The 21,143-nt window shown below is 43.3% G+C and overlaps 1 protein-coding gene across 1 annotated transcript; it reads right to left on the bottom strand.

The window, feature by feature from the left end:
• Window positions 1–14,819: 14,819 nt before the first annotated feature.
• Window positions 14,820–17,562, bottom strand: DEFB124 (defensin beta 124). The gene is made up of 2 exons (XM_065919741.1): window positions 17,505–17,562; window positions 14,820–14,968 (listed from the first exon to the last, which is right to left on the bottom strand). The coding sequence occupies exons 1-2, from the start codon at window positions 17,560–17,562 to the stop codon at window positions 14,820–14,822; spliced, it is 207 nt and encodes a 68-aa protein (XP_065775813.1).
• Window positions 17,563–21,143: the final 3,581 nt, after the last annotated feature.

Consider the following 21,143-nt stretch of genomic DNA (forward strand, 5'->3'; position numbering starts at 1 on the left):
TCAGGGAATCTTGAGGCAGTTATGCCTGCTGGGGGGTGGGGCTGTGCCCCTCCCAACTAGTTGCTTGACCTGAGGTGTCCCAGTTGTTCAGTTGTCCAGCCGTGTCCAAATCTTTGCAACCCCATGGACTGCAGCACGCCAGGCCTCCCTGTCCCTCACCATCTCTCGAAGCCTGCCCAAGTTCATATTCATTGCATCGGTGATGCCGTCCAGCCATCTTATCCTCTGATGCCCTCTTCTCCCGGACACTGAGGTGTCCCAGGACTAGTGCCAAAAGGCTAGTGGGTGGAATCAGGTCCCCTGGAACTGTAAAGCTAGAGGGAGGATTCCAAACTGCCACTTGCCAGCACCAGTGTCCACAGACACCAGTGTCTGTGTCCCAGGGTAAACTCCGGTTGCCTCCTGCCTCTCCAGGAAGCTCTCCAAGATCAGCAGGCAGGTCTGATCAGCAGACAGGTCCCAGAGTGTGCGCCCTTTAAAATTGGAGTCTCTATTTCCACAGTGCTCTGGCTGTCCCCAAAGTAAACCCCACTGACCTTCAAAGTCAAACATTCTGGGTTCTCATCTTCTTGGTGCAAGACTGCTGGACTGGGAAATCTGATGTGTGATTCAGACCCTTCACCCCTTGGGGAGAACCTCTGCAATTGTAATTACCCTCCTATGTGTGGATCACCCACCCCAGAGGGTATAGGTCTTGACTTCTACCATGACTCCACCCCCTCCTATCCATCTCACTATGGTTCCTTCTTTATATCTTTAGTTGTAGAAGCAACAGACAACTTCTAAGTAACTATTATAAATTTGTCAAGGAAATTTGAGGAAAAGATTGACTGAAAGAATAATTTAATCAATACACAGAAAAAAAAGGTACCAATTTTCTATCAGTACATTACAAACCACTCTAAAACTTAGTGGATTAAAATAACAACTATTCATTATTTCTCAGAGTTATGTGTGTTAATTAACTGGTTCTTCTGATATTCTCACCTGGGGTCACTGATATAATCACATGTCTCACCATATGGCCTCCCCATCTCAAGGAAGTTAACTTTGGCTTCTAACACAATGGCTAGGTCTAAGAAGGTAAACCTCAATATGCATCATTTATCAAACTTGTGATGTTATGTTTTTAAAAGTCCCATTGGGCAAAGGAAGTCATGTGACCCGAGGTCAATATAGGAAAAACTACACAAGGACATGAATACTGGAGGAATGATTCCACTGGTGATCATCAACGTTATCAATCTGTCATAAATGGAATCTCTAAGAATAAACTGGGCATTCTAAACTAAAAGATACAAAATCTAAAATTAAGGATTTATTGGTTGCACTTAACAGCAGATTGAACAGAGTAGAAGAAAGAACCAGTAACTCAAAAACAGATGAATAGGACATGCAATCAAAGCAGAGAGAGAAAAAAATGCAGAACAAATAGGGCAGAACATGAGAAACTTATGGGAGAATACCAAATGGTCTAACATATATGTAACTGGAGTCTCAGAAGGAGAAGAAAGAGAGGATTGGGAAGAAATGTTTTTTAAAGACAATGGCTGAAAATTTTCCAAAATTGTGAAAAGATATTAATCCACAGACTCACAAAATTTAGTGAACTCCAAGCAAGATAGACACAAAGAAAATCAAAATAGCATAACATAATCAAACTATTAACAACCAAAAGAAAAAGTATTTCCTGATAACTGTGAACATTTCAAACAAAACATGTTCAAGAATGTTTATGGAGAATATCAGAAGCCCTTATTGAATAACACTATAAAAAGCCTAAATTAATAAAGACATAATATTTTGTGACTTAGACAACTCAGTATCTTCAAGTTGTCAATTCTGGGACTCCCCTAGCAGTCCAGTGATTAAGACTTCACCTTCATATATATATATATATACATATATATATATGTATATATATATACATATATATATATATCTCCTGGGTTTGATCCCTGGGTTCAAATGAAATGAAAAAAACATTTTATAGGACAAGTACTTTTTGTTTTGTTTGAAATGTTCAAAATGTAAAAAACTCTCAAAACTCAGTGTAAGGAAACAAAATTGGATAACAAAATGAGCTAAATATTTGAACTGACACCACTGAAAAAGTTATACATGTAAGAAATAAGCACATGAAAATGGATAGATAATAGAGAAATACACATTAAAATCACAGTAAAATACTACTACACATATATCAGAGTGTTCAAAATTAAAATAATTGATCATAATGATTGCTGATGAGAGACAAGCATTGGCAGCAGAAGCTCTTATACCCTGCTGGTAGGAATGTAAAATACCACTTTGGAGTTTTGTACAGTTGGGGAGTTTCTTTAGAAGTCTAGTGAACCACAAGATGCAACCACTCCATACCTAGGTATTTACCCAGAAGAAATATAAACATAGGTCTACATGAAGACTTTACACATAAATGTGAACAACAACCTTATTTGTGGCAGCCAAAAATGGAAACAATCCAAATGTCCATCAACAAGTGAATGGATAAACAAATTGTGGTGTATCCGTATAGCAGAATACTCAGCAATAAAAGCAATTAACTTTTGAATCTCAGAAAACCGTGGATGACTCATCAAATAATAACGCCAAATAAAACAGATAGAAATAAATATATTGTATGACTCCATTAGTAAAAGGCTCTAGCAACTATTACTCTATAGTAAGAGTACATCTGTACTAGACAGAGGGTAAGAGGAGGAGGAACAGAGAGGAGTACTAAGAGGTTACAAAGAGGCACAGGGAAATTTGGGGGGATGGTGGGATATGTTCATTATCTTGATTTTTGGTGATAATTTCATATGGATGCCGTGTATGACATCAAATTGCACACTTTTAATTAGTACAGTTTACAGATCCAATCAGTCCATCCTAAAGGAGATCAGTCCTGGGTGTTCATTGGAAGGACTGATGCTGAAGCTGGAACTCCAATACTTTGGCCACCTCATGCGAAGAGTTGACTCATTGGAAAAGACCCTGATGCTGGGAGGGACCGGGGGCAGGAGGAAAAGGGGATGACAGAGGATGAGATGGCTGGATGGCATCACTGACTCGATGGACATGAGTTTGAGTAAACTCCGGGAGTTGGTGATGGATAGGGAGGCCTGGCATGCTGCGATTCATAGGTTCGCAAAAAGTCAGACATGACTAAGCGACTGAACTGAACTGATTATATATCAATTATACCTCAATAAAGTAAATAAGTGATGCTTTTTAGGAGAAAAAAGGCTAAAGGAAAATAGATGTTACTTAAAAGAGAGTAAGTGAATCATATATGATGAAACCAAAGAGGTGGACAAGGGCTAGATAGTGAAGGACTGTCCAAGTTAAAAAATTGTTTTGCAAATATAGATATCAATGGCAGAGAATCCATTTCAGGCAGCAGATCAATCCCCCAATCTTTAGTGTTCTTTCAGTCCAGTCTCCCCTGACTGCTTTTGTCCATTTGGTTATTGGGTGCCCTCCTTTCCATGCAGTCTGGACTCCATTATTTTATGATCTCATCTTCAATTACTCTTCCAGTGGTTCACTCCACGCAAGTCATCCTGGCCTCCTTGCTAGTCCTCAGACACACCAGGCATCATCCCAATGTAACTGAAAGTGCGGTCCAGCTGCTCACCACTCAAATGCCAATATGGAGGCAAGGTTGACAGAAAAGAAAGTTTGTTTTATTTTGGATGTTGGCAATGGGGGTGGCAGGAGGGAGGAGAGGAGTTCAGTAAAACAAGGTAGCTCATAGGCTATGGCTTAGAATATTATCCATAGCCCTTGAGAAGGAGGTCCTTGATTTTGTTTCAATGACTATTCAGTCTTGTTGGACTCTTTTGCTTTATTTCTGCATTTTCTCACTTCTCTGATTAAACTGATTCTTTGGCTGAAGTTTTTTCCACAGACAAAAACAGGCTGAAACCATGGGAGGCAAAGACAATGTGTAGGCTCCTGCTGTTTCATCAACTCAAGGCCTTTGCAGCAGCTGTTCCTTCTGACTGAAACTCTCATCCCCAATCCTCTACTTGTCTCTAACATCTTTTGGGTCCTTGTTCATATATCACCTTCTCACGGCAGCCTGCACCAAATACCTTATTTTAACATTTTCTTCAAAAACGGCTCTCCTGTGCTTCTTTTGGGCTTGAATTTCCCCACAGTACGTTTCAGCATCGATCATATTTTTTTCTTTGCTGTGTTTATTGCCCCCCGTGAGAATGTGATAAAGGTACACTGATTATGCGTTGTACTGTGCTCAGCTGCTCAGTCGTGTCTGACTCTTTGCGACCCTGTGGACTGTAGCCCACCAGGCTCCTCTGTCCATGGGGTTCTCCCAGCAAGAATATTGGAGTGGGTTGCCATGACCTCCTCCAGGGGACCTTCCCAACCCAGGGATTGAACCTGTATCACCTGCGTCTCCTGCACTGTAGCCAGATTCTTTACCCACTGAGCCACCTGGGAAGCCCACGCTGAATATACATTAGGCTTATTTGTCAAAGAACTGAGCATGAAAACAGATATTTTATTTTACCTAAGGAAAGAATACAGACAGGAAAACAAAAAAACAGACTTAAGTATTTTTTCTTAAAGGGATGTAATACGGAAAATTGGTCACACATTTGTTGGAAAAATTGATGTCAAAAATGAAGCTAAAGTTATCTATGGGTTAGTAACTACAGGAAGGGGCTACAACTCCTAAGGCTGGGAGACCCTTCCTTCCCACCTCCAGTCCCTCCAGTTCCATTCTCCACCGTTCTCCACCCAGCTGTCTGATCCCCTGCATCAACAGGATCTCTTGCCTCTGGCCTCCAGTTGGGTTTCACAAGTGGGGTAACCTCAGCAAGATTTCTGGAGGAGGGAGTAAAGTCCAGGCATTTACTCCACCACCTCTCTCTCTGTAGTCGCCATTGGAATTAGTTAACGCTAATCCTTGCAGGACTTCCCTGGTGGCTCAGATGGTAAAGCGTCTGTCTATAATGTGGGAGACCCGGGTTCGATCCCTGTGTCAGGAAGTTTCCCTGGAGAAGGAAATGGCAACCCACTCTAGTACTCTTGCCTAGAAAATCCCATGGATGGAGGAGCCTATCCATGGGGTCGCAAAGAGTCGGACACGACTGGGCGACTTCACTAATCCTTGCAGTGTGACTGTTTTTTACACCTATGCTGTACTGAAGTGATAAGGAATGGGCTTTTGAAAACATATTTTTTTGTTTAGATAAATAGATAGGTGATAGGTGATAGATTCCACAGTCATTTTCTGAGCTCCATCTGCCTTTTGCACAGGGCATATGGGAAAACTAGAATGTGAATGTGGTGAGAATCAATATCCTTGCATCTTCAAGTGCTTGATGGTGGCTGTAGTCTCTGCAATTCCCCAGAGAAACATTATTGTTATTGGTTCTCTACTATGGTATGTAGGGAACGTTTCAATGGTTCCCACTTTTCCCTTTCTACCATAATAGCCCTCACTCCATAGAACAGGGTACCAACGTGAAACTCTGCCAGCTAAAAAATATTTCTATTCTAATTTACATTCAAAAATGGAGCAGAATCTCCTAAGGGCTCAGGGGATCCAGTGGCTCAATTGTGAGATATCCTGTATCCAAAAATTTATGTATCCTCTGACCTGTGTGTGTGTGTGCTTAGTTGCTTAGTTGGGTCTGACTCTTTTCAACCCCATGAACCAAAGCCCACCAGGCTCTTCTGTCCATGGGGATTCTCCAGGCAAGAATACTGGAGTGGCTTGTCATGTCCTCCTCCAGGGGATCTTCCCAACCCAGGTCTCCCGAATTGCAGGCAGATTCTTTACTGGAAAAAAAAAGTTTTTTTAACCCCCAAAAAAAGTTGCCATGCCCTCCTCCAGGGGATCTTTCCAACCCAGGGGTGGAACTGGGGTTTCCTGCACTGCAGGCGAATTCTTTACCAGCTGACCTACCAGGAAGCCCATATTGTAACCTATCTACTCACAAAATTTCAAGAAAAATCAACTATAATATAAAAGAAGAGACGAGAAACTATTCATACGTACTTCAGTGTGTGCGTGTGTGCTCAGTCGCTCGTCACGTCCAACTCTCTGTGACCCCGTAGACTGTAGCCCACCAGGCTCCTCTGTCCACGGGATTTCCGAGGCAAGAATACCGGCATGGGTTGCCATTTCCTCCCCCTGGGGATCTTCCCCACCCAGGGATCAAACCCGAGCCTCCTGCACTTGCGGGTGTATTCTTCACCACTGAGCCACCTGGGAAGCCCATTTCATTGTGTAAATACACTTAAAAATAGAATGAAGTAGTCAGATCTTGTACATATCATGAGTGCAACATCTGATAATACAGGCCCCAAGGAATGAATGTGTTATATGTGCAAATTCAAATACAAACTACAGTGTTTGCAATCTGTGTCCTGAATTTGCAAAATGGTAAACAGCTTGGATAAAGTTCTAACCAGAACAAAATATAATCATTCCTTGATTTACATGGTAGTTTCATTCTAGGAAAACTCAATGGGCAAAAAATACTTGCAAAACAGCCTTAGATTCTGGACTTAGAGAACTACAGACGAGTTCTCACCTAATTAATGTCTAGGGGACATTTGAATTTTGTTTGGGAAATGGGTCAATACTTCACTTTCCAGGTCAGTCACTCATGTTGATGCCAAGTGGCTTCCCAGGTGCTCAATGTACAAATTCCAGCAGGGGCTGCATTTTGATCAAAAAATGTCCCCAGCAAATTCCCAAAGTAACCCCTAGAGGGCAGTATCTCCCCTTTGAGAATCTGATCTAGCCATTAACAGTCTCTCCCTGGATTCTCAATTTTTTGAGACAAATGGAGCTGCATCACAAGCAAAATAATTTACCCAAATTGAACTACATGTGCTGAGAGAGAGATAGTGGGGGTTTTGGTTTTGCATTCAACTTATTTTCTTACTTTTTAAATCAACTTGATTGTCATTGTTCAGTCACTCAGCCGTGTCAGACTCTTCGCAACTCCATGGACTGCATTTCACCAGGCTTCCCTGTCCTTCACCATCTCTGGGAGTTTATGCAAAGTCATGTCCATTGAGTCTGTGATGCCACCCGACCATCTCATCCTCTCTTCCCCCTTCTCTTCCTGCCTTCAATCTTTCCCAGCATCAGGCTCTTTTCCAGTTAAGTCGGCTCCACATCAAGTGACCAAAGTATTGGAACTTCAGCATCAACTTAGTTTTGACTTCTTTTTTTCTCTGTCTGACTGATGCTTTTGAACTGTGGTGTTGGAGAAGATTCTTAAGAGTCCCTTGAACTGCAAGGAGATCCAACCAGTCCATCCTAAAGGAGATCAGTCCTGGGTGTTCATTGGAAGGACTGATGCTGAAGTTGCAACTCCAGTACTTTGGCCACCTGATGCGAAGAGCTGACTCATTTGAAAAGACCCTGATGCTGGAAAAGATTGAGGGTAGGAGGAGAAGGGAACAACAGAGGATGAGATGGTTGGATGGCATCACCGACTCAATGGACATGGGTTCGGGTAGACTCCGGCAGCTGGTGATGGACAGGGAGGCCTGGCGTGCTGCGGTTCATGGGGTCGTGAACAGTCGGACACAACTGAGTGACTGAACTGAATTGAACTGATCTGACTCTTCAAGTGGAATTTTTTTTTAATTGAATTATAATTGATCACAATATTATTTATAATTGATTATCAAGTATAACCAATTATCAAGTATAATTGATCATCAATATTATAGTTTCAAGTGTACAGTGTAGCACTTCAGGATTTTTGCATATTAAATTCCATCACAGGTTGTTACAAGAAAATGGGTATAATTCCCTGTGTTATACAGTGAATCCTTGTTGCTTGTCTATGTTATATTAATATATGACTGTTTGTATCTGTCCATCCAGTATCCCTCATTTATCCCTTCCCCTCCATTCTCCCCTTTAGTAATCATAAGTTTGTTTTTATGTCTGTGAGTCTGTTTCCGTTTAGTATATACATTCATTTTTATTACTTTTTAGATTTCACATGCAAGTGATATCATATAATATCTGTTTTTCTCTGTTGGACTCATTTCACTAAGCATAATATTCTCTAGGTCCACACATGTTGCTGCAAATGGCAGTATTTTGTTCTTTTTTATGACTGGGTATTAATCCTTCGATCGACAGTGTATCTCCCTAATCCAACTATTTGTTGATGGGCATTTGGGAGGTTTGTCTTTTCAAATATTCACCTAAATGGGATCATTTAGTATGTACATCTTTGTATCTGGCTTCTTTTGTTTAACATAATGTGTTTTTTGGAGATTAGTTCATGCTGTGTCTTTCAGTATATTGTTATTATTGTTTACTGTTATTGTACTTTATGGATGTAACTCAATTTATCCATTTACCTGTTGTTTCCAGTTATGAGATACTATGAATAAAACTGCCACAAACACTAGGGAAGTCTTCATATGTACATATTTCTATTCTTGTAAGTAATTCTGCAACTGGTTTTCCAAAGTGGTTGTCCATGTTACATTCCCATCAACAATGTATTAGCATTCCAGTTGCTCCATATCCTTACCAACACTCATTATAGTCAGTCTTTTTTATATTAATCATGCTGGTGATAGGTAATGGCATCCTACTGTGAATTTAATTTGCATTTCCCTGATGCCTAATGATTCTGAGCATCTTTCATGGGCTTATTGGCCATCTATACATCTTCTTTTGTAAAATTTCTATTTACGTATTACCCACTCCATTATTACATTGCTTTTTCTTACTGACTTGTAAGCCTTCTTTGTGTATTCTGGAAATGAGTCCTTTGTCAGATAAATGTCTTGCAAAGATGAACAATAGCAGTTTAAATAAGCCAGGAGAATCCCTCCTTGAGCCAGTGGTTGCCTGAACAGAAGAGATTTCTCTCAATCCCTACACACAGAAAGTATCTGTCATTGAAGACATCACACTGCATTGTGTAATTCCACTGCACAGAGGTATTTATCCTTCATTAAAATGGCCCCTAAAGATAAACAATCACATACTTTTGTGTTATCACCAGGGAGACATGATGTGCTCCATTGATGGAGGAAAACTCACTATCTATGTCAGTCTGCTGAAAGGCAATGTCCTGATTCAAGAGTAATTTGAGGGATGGGGTGGGAAGGGAAGAGAAGGGGGGGGTCAAGATAGAGAGGACACATGTATGCCTATGGCTGATTCATATTAATATATGGCAAAAACCACCACAGTATTGTAAAGTAAATATCCTCCAACTAAAATAAATAAACAAAATTTTTAAAAAAGAGTTATTTGGGCTAAATATAATTGTCAGCTGGCTCTCAGACTTAAATGTAGCCCTGGCCCAGTACAAAAAGTCCACTCAACAGTCTGCCATCAAAAACCCAGGTGGGGAAGGGGGTAGGATGTCCCCCAATCCCACCCTGAACCTCCTACAGTATCCATCATTTTAACTTTGTTCTTTTCCTTTCTTGTAAGCCCGAAGGGATCCATCTGATCAGCAGAATGAGAAACTCCTCTAACCTCCATTCTAACTGAACTCTACTCTAAACTCTGATGCATGTGAAAATACACATATATGAATATTACATATTTTGTATATGTGCACTATATATATATAACTTTTAAAATATATATATAAATTTTAGTGATTATATAAAATGTATATATCCATTCTGACAAACTATGTAACAAAAGCTAACAGGGATTATGAAAAAGTGGTGAATATTTTGAAGCTCATCTATGTTTTATTTTTCCACAATGTGTTCTAAGCATATTATTCAAGTTACAAAAGTTGGAAATTTTTAATAAATTTCAAAAAAAAAAAAAAAAAAGAAATTTCCAGAGGCATTTTAGCACTAAAAATCTTATTTTGGAAAACAAAGCACAAATGAAAATGTTCATGATACTTAGACAAGTTTAAAAAAACCAAGACACACCAGAAGTGTACAGTTTGGTTCCATTTTATCTGTAAATCACACTTTATGGATTTTTTTATTTTGGGTGTATATGTATACTGAAAATATTGACTTTTGCCTTCTTATTTGTGCTTCTCTGTTTTCTAACTTTTCTCCAGTGAACATGTATCACTTTTACAATTAGAAAAAAATGTTAATAAAAAGTACAAAAAGGGGACTTACCTGGTGGTTCAGTGTCTAAGACGCTGAGATTCCAATGCAGGGTCCCAGGTTCATTCCCTGGGCAGAGAACTAGATCCTACGTGCTGCAACTAAGAGTTCGCATGCCACAACCAAGATCCCGAGTGCCACAACTATTAATATCAAATGACTGTGAAAATTAAGTGAGATGATATACATAAGGCAGTTGGTACTTCCTAAAGGCTAACTGATACTATATTTATCATTAACTTAACCATTCGGTGACTCTTGGGGAATGTCTATGCTCTGAATAGCATGTCTAAGCACCTACGTCAAAGCAAAACTTCCTCTCTAACATCCCCCACCTACTTGGCTCACCTTGCACACCTCCAGTGCCATGGAACTCCCTTCCTCCAAAAGTTTCCCTTTCACACTGGCCTGTCCTACCAATGGGTGGCTCCTGTTTTACTTCAAAACTAGTCTCGACTTGAAGTCCACAGCTTTAAGTCCAAGCTCTAGCTGTGTGCCTTGGGAACTGTGTGGCCTTAGACAAGTCACTTTCTCTCTCTGGCTTGGAACCTCATTTGTAAAGTATCTTGAGGAATCTTCTACCCTAGAATTGCCCTGTTTCCTTGGCTTGTTAGATGCATCCTTGGGATTTAGGAGGTTGAATGTAGGCTTAAATGAGGGCCTGTTAGGATACTGGGTGGGAAATAGCCCGGCACGTGTGTAAACTTCAGAAACGTCTGATCTTTTCTGTCCTGTTTCAGTCTTGGAAGGACAATGGCTGCCTCTGACATGACTGAGAGACCCACAGCATCACTTCAGTAGAATTCCCACTAAAAATGCCAAAGCTGAAGCCAATCACAAGGAAACATCAGACAAACTCAAACTGAGGGACATTTCACAAAGTAACCAGCCTGGATGCCTCAAAACCATCAGTGTCATGAAAGAATGAAGAACTGTTCCATATTAAAAGAGATCAAAGAAACATGACAACTGAATGGAATGTGTGATCCAGGGGTTTTCCGTAGCTAAAGATTAGACAATAGAAATTTGTGAATGTTAATGTCCTGATTTTTATAATTGTACTGTGGTTATGTAAGAAAATGCCTTTGCTTCTAGGAAAAATCCAAAACTATTTAGCTATAAAAGGCTGTCATATCTGATATATATGTACACATATATAAACTATATTTGTGGGGCTTTCCTGGTGCTCCAGTGGTTTAGAATTCACCTTGCAATGCAGGGGGTGCAGGTCTGATCTCTGGTTGGGAAACTAAGATCACACATGACACAGAGCAAATAAACACACACACCACAAGAGAGTCCATGCACCTCAACGAAAGATCCTACATGATGCAACAAAGAGACCCAACACAGGACTTCCCTGGTGCCTCAGTTGTGGGGAATCCACCTGCCAATGCAGTAGACATGGGTTTGATCCCCGATGCAGGAGGATCTCACATGCTGCAGAGCAACTAGGCACATGTGCCACACCTATTAAGACTGTGCTCTAGAGCCCAGGAGCCACAACTACTGAGCCCACGTGCTACAACTACTGAAGCTCACCTGCCCAGAGCCCATGCTCCACAACAAGAGAATCCACTGCAGCGAGCAACCTGCCCACCACAACTGGAGGTAGTCCTCGCTCTCTGCAGCTAGAGAAAAAGCCTGTGCAGCAGCAAAGACCTAGCACAGCCAAAAATAAATAAATGAAATTATTTTTTAAAAAAGACCCAACACAGACAAATAAACAGATATTTTTAAAAAACTATATTTGTATATACTTTTATATATATGTATATGTATATGGGCTTCCCTGGTGGCTCAGAAGGTAAAGAATCTGCCTGCAGTGCAGGAGACCTAGATTCAATCCTTCGGTTAGGAAGATCTTTGGAGAAAGAAATGGTTACCCATTCCAGCACTCTTGCCTGGAGAATCCCATGGACAGAGGAGCCTGTTGGACTACAGTCCATGGGATCACAGAGTCCGACACTACTGAGTGACTAACACTTTCACTTTCGTGTGTGTATATGGGCTTCCCAGGTAGTGCTAGTGGTAAAGAATCCACCTGCCAATGCAGAAAAAGGAGACGAGACTTGATTTCAGTCCCTGGGTCAGGAAGATTCCCTGGAGGAGGGCATGGCAACCCACTCTCATATTCTTGCCTGAAGAATCCCGTAGACAGAGGAGCCTGGAGGGCTACAGTCCATGCGGTCTCAAGGAGTCAGGTACGACGGAAGTGACTTAGCATGCCCGCATATATTCATACATGTATACATGTATATATAGAGGCGGAAATGGAAAGGTTACAGTGGTAAAATATTCATATTTGGGAAATCTGGGTGAAAGATCTATGGGAATTCTTTGTACTGTTCCTGCAGATTTTTGTTAGGTCTGAAATTCCATGGAGAAGGCCAGTGGCGTGTCTCTTGCTCCGTAGAAGTGATAGCGGCTGCAGCAGCTTTCATTTGCTGAGCACTTATGAAGGGCCAGACAATCCCCTCTGACCCCACAGCTACCCCACAAGAAGCTGTCATTATGCCCATCTTGCAGAGAAGGTCCCTGGCATCAGACAGGGGAAGTGACTCGCCCCACTGACACAGCCTGTGGCCTATATGTGGCAGAGTATGAACTTGAGTCTGTCTGACTCCTCACTTAGAAATCATCACCATCTTTCCTGCAAGAAAAGTCACAAATTCCCTTGCACTATGTCTGGGAGTGCACAAAGAAAACAGCTTCTGTATTCTTTGTAAAACAACTCGGGGAGGGGAGAGGGAGGTGGGAGGGGGGATCAGGATGGGGAATACGTGTAACTCTATGGCTGATTCATATCAATGTATGACAAAACCCACTGAAAAATAAAAAAATTAAAAAAAAAAAAAAAAACTCGGGGAGGGGGAGAGGGAGGGCAGGGGAGTCTGAGTGCAGATCTAAATTTAGTTCAATCCAGTTTAATTCAACAATTTAAATAGTCTCCTGAGGTTTCTTGAGTTCTTAGGGACTTAGTCTCTTTGGTAAAATTGCTCAGGGTTTTGGATTCTTCCTCTCCTCTCCCTGCTCCTCCCAAACACAGTGGCGGGGTAAGAGCGAGGAGGATCGCTGGTCTGATGCTGGCTGACATCCCCTGGAGTCTGGAGAGTCTGGGCCTGTCGTTGAAAACATCCACTGCTTCCCGCTTAAGTCAAATTGCTGGTGAACTGTTCTGGCCTCTCTCAGACTCACTGAGGCCTGGAGGCAGAACAGGAGACTGACACGCCATTCCATATCAGATCTCTGTGGTCCTGTGACCATGTCTGGGTTCTTATCCTCTTTTTAGGCTCTAGACACCATGCCCACCTTGCCTCTACCACACTGGGTTCTAAAACAGGCCCACTGGCAATCGGTTCAATGTCTAGAGCAGGGGTCCCCAATTCCCAGGGCCAGAGATTCGTTCCAGTACCAGTTGGTGGCCTGCTGGGAATCAGGTCACACAGCAGGAGGTGAGCAACGGGGCTAGCAAATTTCATCTGTGTTTACAGCCACTCCTGAATCGCTCACAGTACTGCCAGAGCTCCACCTCCTGTCAGATCTTCAGCGGCATAATAAATGTAATTCGCTTGAATCATCCTGAAACCAGCCCCTACCTCATGCATGGAAAAGATAGTCTTCTGTGAATCTGGTCCCTGGTGCCAAAGAGGTTGGGGACCTCTGGTCTGGACCACCCAGAAACTAAGGAAGGAGCAGAGCAAGGACTGAGGTTCCGGTGGTAAGCTTTGTCATTAAATAATGCGTTGCTTCCCTCTTGGTTGGTAAAAGCTACCATGCCAAGCCCTCAGGTGTCTCCCCCTTCACTTGCAGCTTCCTGTGTCTGGTCTAGGGATTTCCAGATCCTTCTCATACCAGAAACTAAAGAGTTAACACCTGGCACGGCAGGAAGCCACCAAGACTGTGCTCAGGCTCCAGGCTTCCAATGTCTTCTGAGGTTAAGTACTTTAGAGGCCGGGCGGGGGGGGGGGGGGATGCTTGGTTTTTATTATTATTGTTGTTGTTTTTGGTTGTTCAGAGTCTTGCATGCACATGGCACTCAGGCTTCTCTAGTTGCAGCTCATTGGGTTTTGTTGCCCTGCAGCATGTGGGGTCTTAATTCCCTGACCAGGGATGAACCCGTGTCCCCTGCATTGGACTTTGCTTTCACAAAATCCTCTTGGTCCTTTCTATCTGAGCAGACTCTTGAAATATTAACATAGAAGATAAACGAACATAGAAAAATCCTTTCACTCTCAGCAGGCTCTGTCCTTCAAGCCAGATGTACTATCCCATTCTGAACACCAGAAGCTTGTTGTTAACTCTATTATTTACTAATTATTACCATTATTTAATTCTTGTTATCATTACTATTAACTCTACCTTTCTTTTTTTCATCCCTTCTATAAACTCCTAACCTCCTGATAGTATCATTATCCCCATTTTACAGATGAGGAATCTGGAAAGGCTTATGGAAGCTGAGTAATTTTTCTGGAGTTAGAGTGAAAGTGTTACAGGCTGGACCGGAACCATTTTCAGTGACTATTAGTGCCCACTCTCCTTGGGCAATTCACTTCCCTCCATCAACCATCCTTCCATCCCTCCCACACTCTGGACCTCCCTGACCCCTCACTCCAGCCCTGGGGGTGGCGAGGTAATGACAACAGGAGACAGCTGGCAGCTTGCATTTTACTGGAGGGCAAGGGTGTCAGTCCCAGAACCAACTAAACCTTTTGGGTCTTGACAGGCTTGAGTCCGTAAGGCAGACAGCACAAGGTGGCATCCGGGCACAGGTGCATGTAGGTTTCATACTTCGTGCAGTAAGTCCGGCAGGCCCCTTGGCCATTCCAGCACCGTTTGAATTCACTTCTCCCTATGCAGAGGAGAGCCCAGGGTCACAGAGCCACCCAGGGGGTGCAGGTTAGATCACTGGTCACAGATTTCACTACAGAACAGGGTCACCGATTAGACCACTGGCCACAAGGATGAACACATGCCACCAGTTAGCTCTTAGACTGTGGCCATAGAGCAGCCTTCAGATCATAAGTTGAGCCACAGAACAAGAGCTGTGACATAGGTCAAGGGTCAGACTAGAGGTAACAGGCTAGACCACGAGTCATAGATAAGACAACCTGTTACAATTTAAACCACAGATCTCAGTCCAGTTTAACCCATTCGTCACAATTTAGACCACTGGTTACAAGTCAAAGACAAATTTCTCATCCACGTTAACGCACACCCCAAATACACTCTAAGCACTTTTCATAACAGCAGTATTCAATTACAGTTTGTCTTGTTATATTCCCAGTATATGAGTAAGGAAATTGAGGCACAGACAGGTTAACAACTTCGTCCAAGGTCACACAGTCGTCTGGCTCCAGAGTCCACATTTGCAACCATTATTCAAACTGTATTTTATACATAGGGACCTGTTTAATGTTAAGATTTAGTGAAGAAATTTCCAAAAAAAAATGGGCCATGAAAAAGTTAAGGCTTTGGGTCAATATCCCTTCCAAAGGTCTTTGGTCACAGCATGGGGGGACGAGGGGCAGCTCCTTCATTTATTCATTCAGCAAACGTGGGGCACTGGGAACTTTCAGTCAACTGGGAAAAGGGGATTAAAACTCAAGCAAATAAATACAATAAGTAGAGTTGCAGTATGTGTCCTGAAATAAGTGATCAGGGTGCTGTGATGCAATTAGGACAGGTGTGGGAAGTGAGGACAAAGGAGGACCACTTAGATTGGTCTGTTACAGCGCTATTTCCAGATATATGACCCAGAAACTCAGAAGAACTGGGGTTGAGTGGGAGGTGGGGGGATGGGGGAAGCTTGCCTGCCTCTCCCTGGATTAAAAGACATCCCAAGGAATCCTCCCATGATCCCCTGGGCCTACCCATAAGTGTTATTCAGCCCATCACATCCTGCCAAGAGAATTTTCCAATGATACAGAGCTGGTATCAAAATCTCTATGAGACAAAGAACCCACACTCCAAAGAGGGCATGCAGTGCAATGGTTAATAGTTTGGTGTGAACCCAGCTCAGACTCCCTGGGTCCAAATCCCAGCTATGCCATTTCCCAGATGAATGACCTTGGCCTCAGATTCTTCGTCTGTATACCCCCCTTTCAGAGGGTACAGTGTCAGGCACACAGTACATGTTCAATAAATGGAAAGGTTTATCAGTATGACAGCTTAGAGAGTTGGAGCACCTAGGGCTCACTCTGGACAACCCCTCTCACTCCAGATAAAGAAGGGGAGGGATTTGCCTGACTTCTCCTCACCGGTAAGTTGTGGGTCTGGAACCAGAACTCAAGACTTTGACTCTCAGGTGAGGTCAGTTCCTACAACAACTGCTCTTCACATATCATTGCATTTCAACCTTCCAGCAATCCTGAGATACAGAGGTTAATATTTTCTGCTTGATGATCTGCTGTCCCCTCCTCATATCTTGGACTTCACCCTTCTCCACTTCTCTCCTTTTGCTCTGCTCCCTGGCGTCCCTGACCTCCTCACCGCTCCTCCAGCACACCTATCGCCTCCTGCCTCCCTGGTTCTTGCTGCTCCTTCTGCCTGCAATGATCTCCTTTGTATTCTCACTGTAGTCAGATCTCTGCTCATGCTTCCCCCACATAAAAGATCTGAAATTCACTTCAAAATAGTTCACTGAGGAAGAGGCAGCAGGTGAATAACAAAACAGCACGGGTTCCAGTTGATAACTGTTGAAGTTGGGTGATAGATACATGTGAGTTTTTATACTATTTCTTTTATTTATGCTTGAAAATTTCTAAAAATAAGAAGGGTTCTTTTAAAAACACTACATTATTTTCTATTTTTGTATAAGTTTAAATTTTTCCATAATAAACAGATTTTTAACTTGCCATGTTCATTGTATTATTCTCGCTACTTTCATGTAAACTTGAAATGATCCAAAATAAAAAGCGTTTTTTAAAAATAAGGATCAGAGCCCCTTCTCACCACCCCATCAGCACTTCCATCACTCTCCCCATGCACCTGACACATAGCCCCTTGTCTCGCTTTTATATCTCTACCTAACATATTATATGTTTATTTGGTTATTTTCTGTCTCTACTGACTAAAATATCAGCTTTATGAAAGCAAGAACATTGTTTGCTTTCACTGCTTGATTCCCAGAAATCGTAATAGTGCCTGGCACACAGTAAATATTTTCATAATGAATATTTGTTGAGTGAATCCCATTTTTAAACTGAGGAAACTGAAGTGCAGGCTGATTTAGCAACTCACTCTAAATTGCCCAGCAAAGTCAGTGATGAGGCCAGAACTTAAACACTGATCTAGGCCTCCTCTATTCCCCAGCAGCTGAGAATCTGTCCTTCATTTCTGTACACACACACACACACACACACACACACACACACGGGTGATGTTACCTGTCGGCACATGACCCAGGACCAGGAGAGCCACAAGAAGCAGAAGCCGCTGTGTCATGGCCACAGGGTGCTGGAGGGGGCAGGGGACCACTGAGGGGAGCACAAGAGAAGAGGAACCACGCACGCTGAGTCTTGCTGCCTGTGGATCAGCCTTTATTGGGCTGCAGATCAAGGCAGGGGTGTGGGCAGCAGGAGACCTAAGTGGGAGTCTGAGGCCTTGTGGTTCCAAGGGTATAGCTGGATCTTAGCCAGCTATGTGGGGAACTGATCAACCATACCATCTGCAGGTTGCTGAGCTCTGAAGCTGGGGACAGAATGTCTTGAAGCAATATCCTGGGGTCAGAACCTGGACAACTTCCCCACCTGAGAGGTGGGGCAACACCCAGGGCTTGTTAGAAATGCAAATTCTCAAGGTCAATCCAAATGCGGTGAATCAAAAGTTCTAGGGGTGAATCCAAGCAAGCTATGGTTTAACAAGTCCTCCAGGTAAATTTATGCACCACTAAAGCTTGTGGACATGAGTTTGAGTAAACTCCGGGAGTTGGTGATGGACAGGGAGGCCTGGCGTGATGCGATTCATGGGGTCGCAAAGTGTCAGATACGACTGAGCGACTGAACTGAATTGAACTGAAAGCTTGAGGACCACTTAGATAATACATGTACAGAGCTCATAACAGTGTCTGGTACCTAGGCACCTGAGTTGCATCTTGAAAGATGAATAGAGGGAAGGGTATTCCAGTCTGAAGGAAGAGAATGTGGCTAAAAGAGTATTAGCTAGAGCAAAGGATTTGTTCGGAGAGACTAGAAATGGCGCTGTAGAGGACTAGAGCCAGAGCACAAAGGGCCTTGAATGCCAAGTTCAGGCTTCTATTTGGTAGACAACTCTAAGTTTTGTAGCAACAGTGTAACCTGTTCGGACTATAGTTATGAATAAAGAAGTGAAAGTTGCTCAGTCATATCTGACTCTTTGTGACCCCATAGACTATACAGTCCATGGAATTCTCCAGGAGTTCTTCCCAACCCAGGGATTGAACCCAGGTCTCCCGCATTGCAGGCAGATTCTTTACCAGGTGAGCCACAAGAGAAGCCCAAGAATACTGGAGTGGGTAGCCTATCCCTACTCCAGTGAATCTTCCCAACTCAGGGATCAAACTGGGGTCTCCTACATTGCAGGCAGATTCTTTACCAACTGAGATATCAGGGAAGCCCTTGAATAAAGAAACTGAAACCCAAAGAAGGGAAGTGACTTGCCTAAGGTCATACAGCAATAGAGTTGCAGAGATGGGACTCAAAGTTGTCTCACTCCCACTGGTCTAGTCTCACTGGTGGTCTAGTGGCTAACTCCCATTGCAGGGGGCCCAGGTTCAATCCCTGGGCAGTTGTCGACACAGCAGGGGAAGCAGAGGATGGGACGAATTGAGAAAGTAGCATTGACATATATACACTGCTATGTGTAAATAGACAGCTAGTGGGAAGTTGCTATATAACAACAGGGAACTCCACCTGGTGCTCTGTGATGACCTAGATTAGGGGTGGGAGGGAGGCTCAGGAGGCAGGGCATATATATAATTATGACTAATTCATGTTGTTGTACGGCAGAAAACAACACAACATTGTATGGCAATTATCCTCCAATTAAAAATAAATAAATGAGTTTTACCCCAATTAAAAAAAAAAAATCCCTGTCCAGGGAGTGAAAGTCATTCAGTTGTGTCCGACTTTGGAACCCATGGACTGACTATACAGTCCATGGAATTCTCCAAGCCAGAATACTGTCATTCCTTGTGCCACTCGGGATCTTTAGCATTTGGACCCATCTAAAGATCCTAAATGGCACAAGGAATGAAGATGGAAGATTCTGCAGGCCGCAACTAAGACCTGGCACAGCCAAATAAATAAATAAATGTTTTAAAAGTTGTGTTACTCCCAAACAATGCTACACGACTCACAGCCCATCTTGTAGGTAGCAAAGAGAAGTTTAGAGGGCCCAGCCACAGAAGGAAACCAGGCGTGCGGGGCGGGGCGGGGACAGTTCAGCATCTGCCGAAAGCCCTGCAGGGGCTGAGCTAGTCTGCCAGGCTGCTGTGGGAGCTGCCCTGAGCTGGACCCCTGGACCCCCTCAGCCATGACAATGAGGCCTACCTACAGGCACAGCCTGGTCCGTATGGGGTCCACAGGCATACCTACCCTAGTCTATCACGACCTAAAAGGAAGCACCCTGCTCAAAGACCCATGGATGGCCAAACCACAAGTTTCCTACAGGCAACTTCTCTTCTTTACGAAGTTCACAATGTCACTTTTCTCCTCCTACAGGCCTAGGAAAACTGGAGGGGATGGGGAGGAGCACAGACCATGATAGAAAGGGTCAGTACACAGAGATCTGAGTGCCAGGCCCAGGTAAGCCACACTATGTTTATCCTTGTAGTGCGGTATCAGGATTAAACGAGCTAATAATCTAGGCAACATGCTCAAACCATGCCAGGCACAGCACAAGAGTTCAGTAAGGACTTCCCTGGTGGTCCAGTGGTTAACAATCCACCTGCCAATGCAGAAAACACAGGTTAGATCGCTGGTCCAGGAAGATTCCACATGCTGCAGAGCAACTAAGTCTGAGTTGCACCTCAACTACTGAGTCAGAGCTCTAGAGTCCTCAAGCTGGAACTCCTGAAGCCTGGGAACCTAGAGTCCATGCTCTGCAACAAGAGAAGCCACTGCCAGTTGCCCCACTCTCCACAACGAGAGGAAGCCCATGTACAGCAACAAAGACCCAGTGAAACCAAAAATAAATAAATACTTTATTTATTTTCAGTAAATATTCATCAAGTAAGGGACAGTCATTCTTCTGGGCACAGGACAGCCCTAGCTGCATAAGGGGTGCTTACTTTAGAATTTGTTGAATGAATGAATGATCAAAACAAGACATTCAGAACCCTGCAGGGCAGAATTCCTGGGCTCCCTCCGCCCCCCAACCCCCTTCCAAAATTAATTCTCCATCCAAAGCACTTACTCAAAGTGGGGTCTATGAACCCTGCATCAGGCTCAGTTAGCCATCTGTTTAAAATGCAGATATTCAAACCTCTCTACAGGACTGCTGAATCTGTCTTTCTTGCATGGTGGGACCAGGAAACCGAATATTTAACAAGTTTCCCAAGGGGTTTTTGTGAAGATTAGACTAACCATATAGCCAAAGCTATGGGTTTTCCAGTAGTCATGTATGGATGTGAGAGTTGGAACATAATGAAGGCTGAGCTGAAGAATTGATGCTTTTGAATTGTGGTGTTGGAGAAGACATTTTTTTGGCTGTGCTTAGTCTTAGTTGCTGGGCTTTTCTCTAGTTGCAGTGGGCAGGGGCGACTCTCCGGTTGCATGGGCTTCTCACTGTGGAGGCTTCTCTTGTTCCAGCGTATGAGTTCTAGGGCAGGGGAGCATCAGGGGTCAGTGGCTTGCAAGCTCTAGCATGGTGGCTCGGTAGTTTTGGTGTATGGGCTTAGCTGCTCCACAGCATGTGGGATCCTCCCAGATCAGGGATCAAACCCGAGTCTCCTACCTTGGCAGGCAGATGCTTTCCTACTGAGTCATCAGGGAAGCCCGGAGAAAACTCTTGAGAGTCCCTTGGACTTCAAGGAGATCAAACCAGTC

Source organism: Muntiacus reevesi, chromosome 2 (genome assembly GCF_963930625.1).
Source record: "Muntiacus reevesi chromosome 2, mMunRee1.1, whole genome shotgun sequence".
Lineage (NCBI taxonomy): Eukaryota > Metazoa > Chordata > Mammalia > Artiodactyla > Cervidae > Muntiacus > Muntiacus reevesi.